This window comes from Neomonachus schauinslandi, chromosome 3 (genome assembly GCF_002201575.2).
Source record: "Neomonachus schauinslandi chromosome 3, ASM220157v2, whole genome shotgun sequence".
In the NCBI taxonomy this organism is placed as follows: Eukaryota; Metazoa; Chordata; class Mammalia; order Carnivora; family Phocidae; genus Neomonachus; species Neomonachus schauinslandi.
Window position 1 is genome coordinate 157,583,285 of NC_058405.1, and position 18,606 is coordinate 157,601,890.

Here is an 18,606-nt window from a genome sequence, read left to right on the forward strand (position 1 = left end):
AGGAAGGAAGGCAGGAAGGAAGGCAGGAAGGAAGGCAGGAAGGAAGGAAGGAAGGAAGGAAGGCAGGCAGGCAGGAAGGAAGGAAGGAAGGAAGGAAGGAAGGAAGGAAGGAAGGAAGAAAGAAAAAGAAAGAAAGAAAAAAGAAAAGAAAAGAAAGAAAGAAAGAAAAAGAAAAAAGTGGCAGTGGATAAAAAGATAGGGAGAGTATTTGAAAAGCAATTCAAAAAATAAGAATGGGAAGAATTAAAAGCTAAGTTCCAATAAAAGAATAACAATGTAAAAATGAAATGTATTTATACAACAAAATTTACAAATGATCAAGAAAAAAAAGAAACTCTTATTCTAGCCCTGTATCTGGAACTTATGGCATTGTTTTTCTTTTATTGTAGCACAGACCCATTTCCAGATGATCAAGTAGGGAACTTTGAACCTTTTGATTATAAGCCTCACTAAGCTTTCTACAATTGTGGCAGGTTAAGCAGGTAGTTTCGTCTAAGGGACAGGCACACAGTCCCAGCCATTTGCTAAGAATTAAGAGTTGTTCTGACAATTGGGATGAATGGTGAATTCTGTTGTCACTGAGGCAAAATAAGCAGGAGATTCCTTCCACTAGAAAAATGCATTTCCCAACTGTCATTAGTTCCAATGCTCAAACTGTCATTTTCGTTGTGACATTATTTCTGAAAAAGTGTGTATGATTATAAAGGCAACCTAATCTTCACCACGGCGGCCATGGGAATACAGACAAATGGGAGATGGTCAAATGTGGTGGTGACTAGCTCTGCATAAGGAGGCAGGCAACTCTTGGATCAAATCCTGGCACTGTCATTCTTTACCTATTGTAGTGAGCTCGGGTAATTTATTTGACCTCTCTGAGGCTCAAATTCCTCCCAGGTAAGATGCAAATAGTAATATCTACATCACAGAGTTGCTGTGAGGATTAAACACTGTGAAATAGTTGTCTGGCAGCTCTCAAACAATGGAACCTATTTGTTTTTCTTTTTTTTCAAAATCAGTATTAATACCATTAATCAATACCATTAATTAATACCATTAATACAGAGGAAAATAAGGAATCAATAATTTTTTTCAGGGTCCATAATCAATGCTCATGAAACTTACTAAAAAGCTTTTCTTCAGAATAAAAATGATACTCATAATCATTGAATTACTTAAGATGTTCAATGTTCCCCAAGCAAAAGGGTGAAAGTATTAAAAATACATTTTATACTCTAAAACTGCTTGCCCACTACAGTAGCTATTAGCCACATGTGGCAACTAAACGCTTGAAATGTGACTAGTCCTGAATTGAGATGTGCTGTAAGTGTAAAATACACACTCAATTTCAATGATTTAATAGCAAAAAACAAATAAATACAGCATGAATAATTTCTAAAAATCAACTGCAGGTAGAAATATCTTGGATGCACTGAGTTAAATAAAATATATTATCAAAATTAATTTCACCTGTTTAACTTCTTTTAAACGAAGCTACTAGAAAATTTAAAATTATACACATGGCCCATATTATATTTCTAGGAGAGCTGCTCTAAGCAACCTGCCGACACCAACATATACAATGGTTTTCCTGACACAGGATAAAGTCATCGCAAACTGATAACTAAGACAATTGTGCAATTGTCTTGAGCATTTCTTGGATGCCCCTCAAGTTATCTTTCCTCTGTGTTCCTGATCTTAGGAGACTTGAGGACAGATGTACTATTGGTTAAACTCCAAAATCTAACGTGACATCTCTGCATCATCAAGCAAAGCGTGGGCCATTGTTTTATTCCTAACCGTATTAATCCAACTTCTTTAATAAGGGAAAGGTTTTTCCCCCCTTCCCTTCATTTTAAAGAACAGTTTTCAGGAAATGCCACAACACTGGCATGAAAGTGACCCAAGGAACAAGTATCCTGTAATGCTCTGGATAGCTCACCTCAACAATGAAAGATGAGAGAAGGTCCAGCGGCCGGGGTCTAGAGGACTGGATTACACTGCTTTCCACAAAGTCACACAAAACAAACCTGTCACTTGCATAGCACCCGCTAACTTACCACACATTCTAGCATACACACGTACCTTTATCTTTCTCCCCACCTTTACCCCATGAGAGGGTATCATTATTGTCATCCAGTAAATGAGGAAACAAACCATGGGAAAATAAGGAACATGCTCAAGAGAAGCACAAGGAGAACCGTTCAGGTTAGCCAAGTCTAAACTCCAGGCACGCTGCTTTCTTGGGAATGGAAAACTACCTGGAAACCCACACCCACAAAAATCCAAAGGCTTGGCCTTTTAGCAAAGGCCCCTTCACTGCTCGCAAAGTCCAATGGGTGACATGCATTGCTTGAAAGTAAATTCACCTTTTGACATGGGAGGCACTGTGCTAGGCACACAGAAGGAATCGAACACAATCGCTGCCCTTTGGTCACTCATAGACAAAGAAAGGCTCAAATGAGTCATACTCTAGTGAAGGTGACAGTGGGCTCCGGCCTCCACCCCAATCCCTTTGTCTCCTGGGTCCACCCTCATTCTTGGACCTGCCCCCTGAATGATAGGAGCCAGTCTATGACAGGAGGCCAGCCTTTCTCCTCCTCTCTTTCCAAGGGCTCCTGAAACAGTCTGTTTCCAGAAGGAAGGCAGCCACAGGGCCCACTCCCTTCCCTGAAGCTGGCAGTATATCTGGTTCTATCACCTGAGAAGGTCCCAGGGCTAACTGAAGATTACAAAGGCTTTAGGGCAGAGCCTCTCATATCTGCTCTTTGTATAAAACTGAACCTGGAGTAAAGCACCACACTTAGCAACCACCACAATCAATAAATCACAGAACCCTGAAACAAATTCTACCGTGTAAACCGAGAGTGAATACAGGGTCTACCGGGAGGACTGGGAGAGAAAAGAGTGAGGGGTGGCAACTGTCTTTTCTTATTGCAAATTTATTAGAAGAACAAAACAAACTTCATTCTCTCTCCCCTCCCCCTTTCCCTCTCCATCTCTCTATCTCTCTCTCACACACACACACACACACACACACACACACACACCCTGAGTCACATACAAGAAGTCACTTCAATATTAACCTTCAGTATTAGCCTCTAGACGCTTCCTCCCACCCTAAAACAATCAAGGCAAGTCTGAGCACCGAGATCAGTGAGAAACAAAAAGAAAGAATAGGGTGCCCCTCACCTCCTTCTTGGGGTCCCAGGCAAAATTTCAAGATGGATCAAGTAAATCTTTCTTACTCGGCTCTTTTCTGCCCCTGATGTCCTCTCCTAGGCACCCAACCTCCTGAGCTATGGTAACCAGAGGCTCCGCATTCCACCATTCCACTCCAGCCTCCCATTCCCCCAGGGGCTGAGCTCAAAAATTCCACAGAGATTAATAGATAAAAAGATGCTACACTTTTGCTGTTTGAATGGTTTAGCAGTCCTTTAATCTTAGATATACTTTCATTGTAAAAGAAACTCATTGTATCCTATATTAACTTCTAATGGAAAGAATTTCAGGTAATGCAATTAAAAAAAAAAAAAAGTTTTCACCAGGCTTGGAGTGGCAGGAGAGCAAAAATATCTGGGGGCAAGGGAGCCATCCACAGGTGGACTGGAGGTCCTCTAGGCTCCCCTCAACTGCTCCACTTTCAAAGTTTCTCTCTGACCCTTGCTTGCGAACAAAGGTTCTCTGAAGGATTAATTCATTTGTCTTTGTTGTTGGTTTTCTTTTTTAAGTCTTACTGCTGAGGAAGCAAGAGCTGACAGAGAGGGGCAACCTGTGACGTTCAAAGGGGGAGGAACACAGTTAATCCTACAATGATGGAGAAGGCAAAATTTGCTTAACAATTACTCTAAGGCATATTAAGTCATATATATGCAGAAATGTTATTTCACGTTCATCCATGACCCAATTATTTGTAACTCAAGGTTACATCTCCAAATAAAGTTTCAACAATAACGCTCCTTGATGCCTCTCTCCCTTTAGGGAAGTAGGGTGGGGAGGTAAGATTATCAAGAAATACTTTATTCTCAGAATCCTGTCTAGTAAAACCAGACACTACCTTGCAGCCCCTGAGGCAGATCTTAACTTTGGAAGATAAGAACAAAAATAGGCCAGGGGTGGGGCAGCCACGAACTCTAGTCCTCTCTTACTTAACACCCTAAAGGCTCAAACTGAGCTTCAAGTGGTAGGGAGAGGAGATGGGTTCTGGTCTTCCAGGCCTGTCCCCAGACTGAGAGATCACGATTCAACCTGAAGCCAGATCTGAAGGCTGCAGGATAAACTCCACGTCTCTCAATACTCCTCATTTATAGAAATGTGGTAGCAGGATCAAGTTGGCCAGGCCGTCTGCAAAACAGGACTTCACAGGCACAGAGAAGGCACAGTGTGGCTACTTATCTAAACAAAAAAGCCCGAGCTACACCTGGGAACTGGGCCATAGCAAGCCTGACCCAAGGAACTAAATTCCCTGATGTCAGGAATGTCCAGTGAGAGTGAATGAGAGGCCTGCCTTTTCCTTCTCCAACATGGGCTGGACTTAGGTAAGTCTTCCTCACTCCCTCACTCCCCGCTCCAGCCCTGAGCCTGACTTAGAGCAAGTCCAAAATAAATGTTGGTGCAGTTTAACAAAATGCTAATTCTAGCTAGACATTCAGAACCACCATTAAGAGGCGATGTCAGCTCTGGCTTTTTGCCATTACTTTCCAGCTGAACTTGTCACATCACCGTAGCCCACTGCATTGCATTCAGCATCAGCATACAAGAAGAGCTTTCTAAGAAACAATCCACACAAGTGGACTTGGGGGCTTGCTCCATTCCCTCCAGGGAAGGTCCGCCAGACCACAGGGCTGCGTGTGACCACTGGACAGAAATTGTTGGTTTATCACCAGGAAGGCATTGCAGTCTGTTGGTGTTAAGACTCAAGTGGCTAGCAGTACTGTGCTCTGTGACCGTATACATCCTAGAACCCTGGGGGTCGGGTCTGCAGTCCTATAGTACCTGCGCTGGAAGACTGCAACATCTTTTCTAAATCAGACAGACAAAAATGTTTACTGACCCTGAAATTTAAAAAAAAAAAAAAAAATTTTTTTTAAGAAAAAAGTAGAATATGTAAGTTCGATTATCACAGAGGAGTTCAAACATGAAGTATCCCTTAGTTCAAAACTAAATGTGTGAGGTTCTTTTCACAGTGGGTTATAAATGCATATAGAAAGTCTTGAGACTCAATGGCTTGTTAAAATAACTATACCATAATTCATTAATGCTAAGATTTCTGTCCTTCGTTATGTAAAATTTTATTTTAGAGGTCTCTGAGAGATAATTTTTCAGATCGTATTTAAGTGGAGATGTATGTGCCGCTCCCCTCATTCTCATTATCCTCTCTGGAAAAGCTATTTGCAACTTACAGTGCCAAAAGTCAGAAAAAGAGTCAATAAAAATTGTCTTTATATTAACATTTGCTTTATCATATCCAGTTTTGAGATTTGCCTAAATGTTATTCTGTCTAATTTAACAATTAAAATAAAAAATCCTTGATTGATTTCTCCAGTGTAGTGTTAAGGAAAGGTTAACTGTACTGAGGTTCACTAGCAAGAAATTAATAAAGGAATCAAGCACTCGGCTCTCAATAAGACAAGACTACCCAGATTTCTAGTGGGAATATTTCATAGCACAAGCATGTTTTCTTTGGGGAGTTTAACTCACCAAAATTATTAAAAATTGAGATCAAACACTGGTGCAAAGCCCCAAAGGAAATCATACTAGAGTGGAGAGATTTTTATCAAATAAAAACCTGAAAAGGTGAAGTTTTTAGAGTAAAAAATAAAAGGCTTTCTCCTTACAAAAGGAAATCCTACTCTCAAAACAGCAAAACATGCAGGGATGTCTAATAGATGTGTAAAAGTCATCACTGTTAAGTGAATGCAGATTTCACAAAGCCAAGCTTAGACAAGCAGCCATCACAACTACAAGCCACTCTCATTCTTGTACCCAACAAATGACTCCACTGATAGGTAAGAGCAAGCAAGCCCTTGAAAGGGCTGACACTAGAAGAGAAAGAAAAGAACAAGGAGAGAGCAAGAAAGTCAAAATCATAGTGTGTATTCTGCAGTTCCCTAAGGGTACACCGAGATCTCTCAATTGCAATACATAGGATATTATTATTGTGACTGAGATGAAGTTAATAAAACCCAGCCTACAGACTGGGGAAACTCAGGTCCCCACTGATGGAATACTTCCCAGAAAAGATATTTTAAGTATATACGTACCTGTGCAATTTACAGCAATTACTTAAACAAGAAAAAGAGAACAGAGAAAACTCGTATTTTCACTTTATGATTCTGATACATCCCCTTTGTAATGTATATAATTTCTAAGAGAACATTAAATTTAATATTAAAAAAAACTAAAGAGATCACTTAAGCTACAGCATATAAATCCACTGAAAATCTTATTTTCATCCTTAATGTTATCCAAAGGATACTATCCAGCCATAGGAGGAATGTCATCCCGCTTTTAACTATCTTTGAAAAGCCTAAAGAAATTTATTTGTCTCCCGGGGGAAAAAAAAAAAAGAAGGATGAAAAAGAAGGATAAATCTTAATTGGAAAGATAATACAAGTTTCTATCTTCATTAAAGCAAAAGGCCCTGGAAGAATACTGCACCTTTTTAAATCTGGGATGATCCCAGATATGAAACATCTCAATCTCAAAGATTCCACTTCTAGATTCCCTGGATTCCTAATTTCTTTAACTCTCTAACTTCTGAGCCACAAAATCAAGCATATTGATGTAGTTTCACCCCCAAAGGGCCAGTTTCAAAACAGATCTAATCTCACAAGCTCAACACAAAATAACAGAAAAGACAAGCCTAAGACTCTTTTTCAAACTCCGCATTCAAGGAGAAAGGGGTTCCTTTTGGGGTGAACTGAGGTTTAGATGTGTGGGTGAGTTCCAGTGTGGCCACGGTGCCTTGCCCATCGTGGTGAGAGTGGCCCCTTCCTCTTCGCACCATCGCTGCCTGCATCTACATAAAGACGATGAAAGAAACTATACCTCACAGTTTTCATGAACATAAATGCATCTCTTTATTTTGTTAACAGAAGTAGGATCGACAAAGTGATATGTTTTCAAAGAGCAAGCCTGTGTTTATTGTATATCTGAGAGGCTGGCGGCAAGAAAGACGACTTCGTGAGTTATATCAAAGGGAGAAGAGAGCTGCACCTCAGAGGCTTTCCTTGGGTAAAGAGAACTGTCTCCCTCAAACCTGCTTTCAAGCTATACATCAATCTTCAATATAATTATGTTTGACAGAATATAAGCTCTTGGCAGTTAACTTGTTTACAATAAATGTTTAGTTTGGGTACATGGACTGTATTTCAGTTTTATAAATATCAAACACAAACCGACAACAGTCCCATTATGGGGCTGAGAATTATTTTGCTATAAATCTTTTTATTGGGGGGCCAAGGGAATTACTTTGCAGCTTGTTTTCCACTAACCACTTGGAACAGTGTGAAAAGAGGTACATTTATACTCTGACCCTGTGCTAATTGGAATTCTATACATTTCCATGGGAGAGCTTGCAGTATCAATCCTGAACACGCAGGTCCCCCCCCCCCCCCCCCGCCCAAGGTTTTACCATGGTGGCAAAAAAATACAAATGCAACAAGATGGTTCTTACCGAAGTCACGGCATTTTCATATGGCTCTTATTTGCCTCAAAGTCTCCTGGGAACTAATGGCCATTTGTGACAGCATTGGCAGGCCTTCAATGGTAAGCTCTAGTTTTGGGGGGTTTATAAGTTGGCTATAAAAATGTGCTTAAGGCTCAAACTTACTATATGAACAGGACTGTAAATAGAGTGAGTTTTGCTGAGTGTTACCTGAAGATTCATTTGAGAAGGAAAAAAAAAAAAAATCAGGATCACCTTAGTTACTCTTGTAAAGTACCTTTACTTGGGTCTTAAATGTGTTTAATTTACTTTCAGAGAATAGTGTTCCTCTTATACCCCCTCAATAATAAAGGGTGTTAGTCTTCTAATACTACACCTGCCACATCTATGGCACAAAATCTTGTCTGAACGGAGCCTCAGAAGCTGAACGCCGCACAAAGCTTCAGGAGTACCCTGGCTTAGCCCCACTCAACTCCACGAGCACTTTTCTCCTGGCATGCATCTTCACTAGCGTTCGGAATGCCTTCTGGTTTTCAGAGGATGACAATCGTCATTGCAGGGCTGGTTTCCTCACTTGTTTTTAATTTCACAGTTATCTTGTAATCAGATCCCTATATAATATTTCAACTCCAACATAGTATTAACATACACAAAAGATCATTTTTAATTTTCCAAAATACTTACTACTGGGATATTCTGTCACTTTATTATTTAAAAGTGAGATTCCAACTTCTTTCCCTCTGGTCAAGGTTATAATTTCAGGTGACATAAAATAAAGAATTTTTTGTCTCTCACCTTCTAATAAACAAGGTAAGACACTGATTTGTAAGTCTCATGGGTCATCAAATTTGATTTTCTTTAAAATTTTACCACGAGTTTCATACATGAGAGAGAGAAGAAAAATATTTTCATTGCATTATCAGCCTCACAGGTCTTGTTAATATCAAAAGCACTAGTTTACAATGTGAACTAATGGAAAACTGTTAAATTTACCTAAAATAATCAATCCTTTTTTTTTCTTAATTTAAATAAGCCCTTTTAAGACCTTGACTATTTAACTGCTATTTACTTGGGGAAGGGGAGACATGGAGAAGGTGACTGTATGAAAAAAAAAAAAACAACAACTTTTTTTAATTGTACAACAAAAATTCCCTCCAAGGCAAAAAGACATTATGCCAAGTTCCACCCAGAATTAATGTTTAGGTTTAAATTATAAAGTCCAGAAAAAACGGAACCACTAATAGACCCTTAAAGCTCGTGGCATTCATCACCGCTGTTAGGTTATGTAAATGTTAAACTGAAAAACCCTTTTCTGACAAAAGTATTTTAATGAAGGTGCTATTAAGTAGACTCTCTGAACTGATTAAAAAAAAAAAAAAAGCCTTTTGAGCTGTTTGATATAAATTCCACTCCAAAGAGGATTATGCTTGGGACAGTTCTGGGATTATGAGACCTCGGCCAGTAAGGGTTTACTGCCTATCTTATTCCTTTCACTTTACCATCCTCAGAAAGATTTTTAAATATTGAACCCAAGAAAATTCTTAGCTACAGATCAAAGAGATACTCTCCTCTAACTCTGTCAACGGAGTCCAACTTTGGGCTCCAAATGTTCTGATGGCCAACATTATTTGTGGCTTTAGTATACCCACAATGAGCAGGGGTTAACTCCACTGTCTAGCTAACTCCACTGTCATCATCAAAGTTGCCAGGAGCTCACAGTTTCTATGAATAGAGTAAGAAATATAGCTCAGAGTGAAAGAAAACTAGACACTGATTTTGGCTGCTGCCGGCCAGCTCACTCCTAGTTGCTGAAAGCTCCACTCTGGGGAATGAGGCCTGGAGGCTCAGCAATGCGAAGGATTATGGATTTAATAATGGCTCCAATGGCTTCCAATGGAGGCCAGAGCCTATGCATCTCAACTGACAGTCTCTGTGACCTGAGTGAATGTCAGTGACGTGCACACGCGGAAACTCAGCGTCCCCCCAACCCCATGTGTTCTGAGGAGAAATAAGGACACTCATGATACACCTTCAACTCTCTCTCTCCCCTTCAGCCTGGTTATAACTTCCAGAGGAGAAAGAACAGCAGGCCCAGGGATCACACCAAACCTTTACTAGGGAGAGTTTGTAGTAAGAGAAATATTCACTACTTTTGTCTTCCATTTACACAGGTTAAAAAAAAAAAAAAAAAAAAGAGGTAGTTATACCTCAGGTAGAATTAAGAAAATTTGATTTCCTTTCTCAAACATCATACGAAGACAAAAATCAATGAGCACTTTTAATTGTCTCCTGAGCAACCACCTCCCAGGGGTTCCTCTCCCAACTTCCCAGGGAGGATCAAGAACCAAATGGTCTCTCCCAGAACTGATTTTAGCTAATAAGTGCAACAAAGTAAGTGAAAAGCATTTCAGTTATTCTGCATCCTCTCCAAGACTAAAAATTTGTGCATCGTGTGACAGGTCCACCTCATTTTTCTTAATGATGTTTTTATTATTCTTTCACTCAATTACAGCAGAAATGGATATTGCATCTTCTGACTGTATAATTGTTATTGTAATCTGTTTTCGATCACTGCTTGGGAAATAGGTCCAAAACAACATAAACTCTCCACTGCCTCAGAAGGCAAGTCATTTTCTTTTACTACGACACTTAAAGAGACATTTATCATGCTGCTCTGTTAGCATCTTTGGATTATGATAAAAGAAAGTTCTTGTTCTGTTAACCAAAAAAATATAATGTTTTGAAAACACTGCCATTTTAAAGAGTTTTGATATGAGTGCTTTTTCCTAATAAGCTATCAATTTTGCCTTTCCTTATCCATATAAAGAACTGGAACAAATGCAATAAAAATATGCAATTTTAATATAGGGAATAATCAAGAAATTTGAAAATCAATCATATTCAGTTATAAAAGAACGGATAATTGCTTTCCAGCCAAATAAAAAAACAAGTAAAAAAAATTGTTTTAAAGAAAGAAAAAGGTATCTCTGCTGAACAGGATGAAATTAAAATTGTTTCTATGAAAAATGCAAATCACCTCTGTCAGATCCTAGTGCTTTGGAAAACATTTGCTCTAACTAGAGTCTCTATTAATTTTTTTTCCATATCTGTGCAAGTCTTCAACAAATAAAGTCACTGAGCTGCTGGGCACATTTCAGTAACTGTGCAACCATCAGTGGGCACCAAACAGTTACTGTGGTGTGAAATGCATACTTTTTTTATAAGTGGTAGCTTGCAGTGTTTCCCCTGAACTTTTTAATCTCTGTTGTTATGTTAAGTGCTATCATTTAATAACCCACTGTGCTAAGACAGAACTCCATTCCAATGATAAGACAACTAGTTAAGGAAAGATCCAAATTTGCCTTCTATCGTGAGCAACTAAAATGCAAATCTACTCCCCCCAGAGTTTTACTGTCCTAATGTGTCATAACCACAAATAAAGAACATTCTTACTACTACAATACAGCTGCCATAATTTGCTGATAACTTTATTGCAAGGTTCAAATTCTTAAAATTTCTATTAATAGTCTTTTCTTCATTTTAAGCATTTGCCAAACTAGTAACTATAATAGTCACTAGTTTATTTTTAAAGTTTTAAAGGTACACACATCAATGAAAAATGGAAAAAATACATCCCATAAACCCCATTGCCATAATTATATATCTAAAGCACATTTATTCCATATTAGGTCATTTTTACCTAGTTCTTAAAAAATCTATAATAAGTAAAACTTTGCAAATGGGAAGAAAAGATACAAGTTGTAGAAGACCATTTCTGATGTAGCCTTTCACTTCATTATACTGATTTTGCCACAATTTTAAAAGCACTTGCTATTAAGCAGCAAAACAATTCTGCTAATTGAAAACAACAACAAAAAATTACACAGATAGAGTTCCATGCTTTTGAAAACTCCTGCATGGAACATTTTTACATAAATGCTGTGTAGCATGAGGTGCTTGTAGGGCTTGTTTCATGTAAAAGAAGAAAATAAATGTTTGGCTGATCACTGACAATAAGGGAACCAATGTGACTTCAGAAAATGGAAAAGAACACACTATAGAGGCTATGTCTGTGCTTTTTTGGAAATCTGTAAGTACTCAACTGGTTTTTGTTTTAACTCATACCTCAATTCCACTCAGGGCCGTCTACTTGGACTCTGAAATATTTATCACATTACCCGTAAGTAGGAGGATGATGAATCCTTTGTATATAAAAATCCATTTTTAACACATAGACATTTTCAACCCTCTATTGCACTTTAAAATAAAAGGAATTCACAACTCTCTTTACTGGCACCCTAAATTAATGCTAGAGAGCAGTGGTGATTGCAAGTGAGAAAGGCCCCATATAATCAAAGTCAGCAGAGGGAAATCACTCATTTTAAAATCACTATAAAGAAAAGAATGGAAGCTAAAAGGCAAACTCTCTTCATTTTTCGAGCTAAACATAAAGGTCTTCTACTTGAAACCATTTTCACTTCTTTCTTTCTTTCCTTCCTTTCTTTCTTTCTTTCAAAATAATGAGTTAAAATGTATGGGTTAGATCCAATATTTCACTGCTGTTCTTATTCTTGGGGGGGGGGGGGTAGGGAACAGGGACCATGCTGCCAAAGCTTCTGAAAAGAGTTTGGGCTGCTAATTTTCCGTTCACAAAATCTAAATTCCCCTTATGCATCTCACACAACTCATGAAATAATATGAAACAGTATTATATCACTGCAAATTGAGACATTTTTATCAAAATAAAGAGTGATGATGCCAACATTTCATTTGTCATTTACCACTTGTCACTTTTCACTGACAAACTGTTACACATACAACTTTTGTCAAATGCTCCATCTTTAAATATGTTCCAAAATGCCATTGTACCTCAGCATTCATATAAGGATGATAGCAAAAAGTACTGTTACCACACATTAGTTACGTAAGTTTTTTTTTTAAAACGCCTACTTATTAGATAAAATAATATAAAGGACTTTTTGTTAATTTACATGCTATGTAGGATAAAGTTTGGCTTTCTGAAATAAGACAAATTATGAACATATTTTATGCACCTAATGTGAGATTATTAGTTATAAGAAACTTTTTTAATGGTGAAGAAATGGGTCATTTTTATCTCAACAGAAACCTAAATACTCTAAAAAGACCTAAAAAAAAATACAATTTGGAATTCATCTAGCCCTGTTAATGTCTTTTTTATATATGCATATAGAGTCTCTACACTGAATTCTCTTTTTAAAAAAGAAAAATAAAGGTTTTAAACTATTAAAGTAGAACCATCAAACTTGATTGCTTACCAGCTATACCTTGCCAGATATACCAAATAATTACTCTGTCTTGCCTGGAATAAAACTGATTTCCACATTCTTAAAATAATTCAAATTCATATTCCTAGATCTTTAATAAATGACAATAAATCTTTTATATATACATAAATATAATAATATATATACAAGATATCTAAGATGTACAGAGTGATTCTACTAGTCACAACCCCCTGGGAAAGGATTATATTGCTTATTTTCTACAGGGGTTAAAAAATAGATGCCTTAAGGGACATCTATGTAGTTCCAACACACATACACATACACACACATTTCATTGCAGATGATCTTGAATATATAATGGTCAGTGGGTTTCTGTTGATGGAACACAAGGCTTCCAAAATTACTTCAAACATCAAATTATGCTCAGGACTTTGAGGGGCGGATACCCTATGCTCTGTTTAATGTGTATGTTCCATTGCATATATTTTTTTAACCAAGTATATCTTTATTTTAATAACAGGCCAAGGACTAAAAACACTTTAGAGAAGGGCTATTTTTCTACCTCAGCAAAACTACAGAGGACATGCTAGATTGTTGGATGACCCCAAAGCCTAAGTTCATTCTATTTAAAAGATCTTCAACCCTTAAAAAAAAAAAAAAAAAAGTAGAATGTAAAAGAGAAATACAATCTTTTCTCTTTTGAAATAATAACACTGAAGCCTCCCTACAAGCATAATGGGGTTCATCCTTGGCTAAAATGAATTTAATGAGTTTTTGACATTTTACCCAGGTTGACAATATGTTTCTAAATTTCCAAGTATTTTATACATTTTAATATGTCAATATCTATATTCTTTCATATCTGCACTCCTTTCAAAAAGTAAAATGTCTCCCTACAACTGCTAATATGGTGACTGCACCTGACCTGAACTGCATTTCTTTTAATCTAAAAGGAAATGTTCCACATGTAGACAATTAAACTAACTGTTGTTGTAGACAATGTTCAGCTCTAAATGAGGCCCTGCCCAACAATCGTGATCACATTTGCTTCCCTATTTGAATACATCAGTGTGTATTGCATAATGATTTTTTCCCCCTTGTAACAAGACAGTTATGTTCTTCAAAGGGCTGCCTATTAGCAAGAAGAATAGGCCGACTTTGGGTCAACTAGTTTATAAGGTAACTTTAACAAGCAATTTCTCAACAAAATTAAATCATTATTTTAAAAAATTCTTTTTCAAAAAGAAAGCAAACTTTTTTCAAAAACAGCAAATATCCTTAAAAGATATTCCCAGTGTTCATTTCCCCTAAAATCTAGAACATTTAACACCAAAAAATTATCAAAATTCATAGAAAAATGAAAAATATCAAAAAGATTTCTGATGTTTAATGCCTCCTATCAGCAAATACACCATCTGGTATACTCAAGCGCTGTTCATTCAGTTTAAATAAAGCTGTCTGAAAGTTCTTCTTTAAGCCAAACATTTAAAAATGAAAATGCTTGTGTTAACAATGAATGAAGCACAATAATTTATTGCTATTAAAGCACAACTGGCCAGCGCCTTTCAGCAGTCCAGGAGGAAAGCAGAATGCCTTGCTTCCTCTGGAAACTTGATTGGCATCACTTTCATTTTATGCTGTACGTTTCGTGGCTGAAGCATTACACACAGCAGAACATTTTAGGTACTTATGTTAATGGTGGCAAAAAGGATCATCTGATTCTTATTTTCGTCATCCTTAATAATCTTCTCTTTTTCTAAATCTTCAAATAGATCTGTAAGTTTTAATCAACAATTTCACAAATATAAATTTCCCCACCATTAATCATCCTTTTTCAAAATCCTTATGGAGTGAATTACTAGCTGAGAGGGGACGCCAATTCTAGTAAGTGAATGTTACCCAGCAGGGATATAAAGCTGTCAACACCACGGTGCTCTTGCTTGCTCTAAACTCTCTCCCAGCCTTCATATGTTTTTTAAAGAGATATTAGCCTTTTTTTTTTTCCTGGGGACCTTCTATAAAAGCTGACTGTCATACACATCTGAGCACTTATTTTATTATATACATGCTTTAAAACACACTACTTAGATAAGAACAAAAACATCCTAGAAAGTGTTGTAAAGACAAAGCAAAACTGATCTACTTTCTAATAGTCTTCTAAAGCTAACCACATTGTAAACAACACACTAACTTTTAAGTCCCCTATTAAAACGCAACCTTGAAGACTGTGATATGTATCTACCACCTCAACTAGTGAAATCCAGACACTAAAATAATTTCTTTTTTTTTAACAAACACGTTCTCATCAAAAAACATACCAAACTGTCTCTCTCTAAAAATGTGGAATCGTGGCAACAGAATTCACTATTGCAACCAATGCATTCAGAAACATTTATTCACCTCACTGTTTATCAAAAATAGTAAGATACACTGCCATGTTATTGGGCAACCAATTAACTTAATGATCTCCCCTATTTTTAGGGGCAAAGCTTTTCAGAAAGAGAATCACTAAAGATTAACAAATACATCCTCCCAAATTTTGAGCTCTATTTTTAAAACATTAATTATTATAACCATCTTTACAACATTGACAAGATTACAACATATCTGAAAATGGCAATAAATGATAGTTATAAGTATTTTGTAGTTGTCTAGCTTATTATATTGCTTCATAAAGAAAACTTAAACAAAGGAAGGTAGGGTAAGAGAAATATAATCTATTTTATATTTACTCTATGTTCCAAAAAACCTTTCAATTACAATGAACTGCTAACTAGATATGTATTTTAAACATTCTTTTAAAATTTAAAATGTGTACTTTTTAAAAGGCTTTGCTTTTCTCCAATCTATACACATGATTAAAAGTTACAAAGAAATGAAATTATTACCATCTCAATGTACAGTAGGAAACTATACAAACTTAAACCCCAAAACTAATATTAACATTCAATGGAAAACTTTACACTGTCAAAATTTTATGTTCTAAGTTGTTATATTTTAAAGTTTTCTAAATTAAAATCTTTCCAAATAATCTATTATGCTATGTAGAACAAAATCTTTATTTTTTTTTTAAAGATTTATTTATTTATTTGACAGAGAGAGACAGCCAGAGAGAGAACACAAGCAGGATAAGTGGGAGAGAAGCAGGCTTCCCGCTGAGCAGGGAGCCCGATGCAGGGCTCGATCCCAGGACCCTGGGATCATGACCTGAGCCAAAGGCAGACACTTAACGACTGAGCCACCCAGGCGCCCCACAAAATCTTTCTTTAAAAAAAACCACCATATGTGAACTCTTTTAACCACTTTACTATTATTATACGTAGTATTTATTGAGACAAACTAATGACATCTATCTTCACTTTGGAAAGCAACTAATAAGACCTTTGATATTATTAAATTAAAGCTCAGAAAAATGACTAAAGCAGCTTGTTGAAACAAATCCATTATTCCTCCTGAAGACTTAATTTTGCTTTATATCAAATTTATAATAAGTGGTCAAATGTAAATCATAATCTCAGAAAATAAGAAACGTAACCACTATTTTATACAAAAGGTATCCCTGGTCAACGAAATTGATATGCTATAGGAAAAAAAAAAAACACCTTATTTTAAGGAATCACATTGGTAACAATTACGTTCTAAAATGTTTAGATAGACTTCTTTCAATTTAGTGAATTTTTTAGTAGGTCTTCAGAAAGAAACCAAAATTTCAAGTCCAAGTTTTTTTCTATGTGCATAAGGCCACTTCGAGAACACATCTCCTCCAAGGGATTTCCCAGTTTTTCAATCAAATAGTATCAGCACTTATATCATCTTACACTTGCTTTTATCATATTCGCTATATATTTTTCTTTCTTATATGCATACACTAAAGATGTTACAAGAAGTCTGAAGTTATTGTTCTAGTCTCAAGATAACACATAAACACCACTTTTAAAAAGTGGGTGGCAGAACTATCAAGTTTTCTTTTGCTTCATTAAAGTATATCTTGAAGTCCGTAAAATAAAAGGCACGTAAGCCATAATGTATAGCCAAATAATTCTTTAAAGCTTTAGAAATGGTGAGAATGAGTGCTTCTCAAGGGAGATGATTAATATAAGGAACTAAGGCAAACCATTCTGAATGTCTACCATGAAGAAATAATAATAGCAAACCAAGTAAAAACAGAAACGTGTTATTTTATAAAATGTCCGTTTTAACTCTTTAAAAAGGCATGGACATTTAGACTTAAGTCTTTACTTTGAAATACATACTACGGCTATTTAGAACATGGGATTGGAGCTTATCATTAAGTTTTGCCACAGTTTTGCATCATTTCAGGCAGGCTAATATAAAGAATTATATTAAATAAGCTACTGCTGAAAATATTAGGGGGAAAAAAACCTCTAGAAGCAAAAAAAGATTTAAACTAATGATTGATTTCAAACACAAAAAAACTGCATGCCAGGTTGAATTGTACATTTTATATGCAGAAAACAACTAAGCAAATGGCATAAGCCTCAAAATATTTTAATAATGTTTACATTTCTTATGTATATTTTCTAAATTTTTTTCCTAATCACTTTAAAAGAAAGTGGTGTTTAAGTAGTAAAATCTACAAAAGCTTTTCTTTAAATAGTATTAAATTCTTGGAAAGGTAAACAGCATGTAGCCATTAAGACTACTTTGCTATTTTTACCTGTTGTGCTAGGATTCATAACAAAGTTACAAATGCATATGACTTTATAGAAACGGTGACCTTAAAGCCTCTAAGGGCCTGACAGATTCATAATGATTCTTTATTTCCTACTTGAAATGTGGCAGGAAATATTCCCAGTTGTTACTAATTTATCTCGAAGCACTGTCCTACCTACAAAGTAACACCAACACTCTTGCTCCTGAGCATTAAAAACTAGTCCACAAAAGCGATCGCACCTAAACTTCATCTCTACAACAGATACTCTGAGGCAAAGCACAAGAGTTAAATCACTAAAAAGCTCTCTAGGAAAATCTAGAAACAGTTAGCTGGCTGTGACATAAACCTGCCAACACCTCAGCACACAGTGGCAAAGTGCCCAAAAAATGCCACCCTCTGGGTAAACCACTTTCTTGTTTTAACTCTAGATGAAGCTACCAGTTGCAGATGAGAGGCGACGGGGGCATTATTTGGCAACCTGGAATTCACTTCCTGTAATCCTACACCGCGACAGCGCCTAATCAACCTGAACCCTGACACCCGGGCCATTACCGCGGGGCCGCGGGGCTGCGCGCGCCTCCCCGCTCCGGGCTGTTACCTCCCACGGCCTTGGCCACGGCGCCGTTGGGCCTCCCGCGGGCTCCCATGGGGCTGCCGTTCTGCTCCAGCCGGGCCACCTTCACCGGGGGAGGCCCCTTGACGTCGGGGCTGCCGCTCCGCCGGTCGGGGCTGTCCCGCAGACACGGGCTCTCGCTCCGCCGCTCCATGCTGCTCCGACTCGGAGACAAAGTTCCCACCGGCAGGTCGCAATAAAACGCGCAGGGACCTAGGGAGGGGGCGGGGGGGAGGGAAGGGGGAGGGAAAAAAAAGAGGGAAAACCGCTCACACACGTGATAGACGTTCAGGCCAGTGGCAGAGCGCTGCACCACAGCCACACAAACTTCCTCCCACGCTGCCTGAGGGGCCCGAGCCGGGAAGCGGGTCCACACCTTACACTG

General features: G+C 37.4%; 1 protein-coding gene across 1 annotated transcript in view; it reads right to left on the reverse strand.

The window, feature by feature from the left end:
- The window catches only part of SATB2 (SATB homeobox 2), a 180,964-nt gene extending 162,574 nt beyond the window's left edge, over window positions 1–18,390 (reverse strand). The window contains 1 exon segment of the mRNA XM_021703069.1: window positions 18,207–18,390. Coding sequence (XP_021558744.1) covers window positions 18,207–18,375 — 169 coding nt within the window. The 5' untranslated portion in view covers window positions 18,376–18,390.
- Window positions 18,391–18,606: the final 216 nt, after the last annotated feature.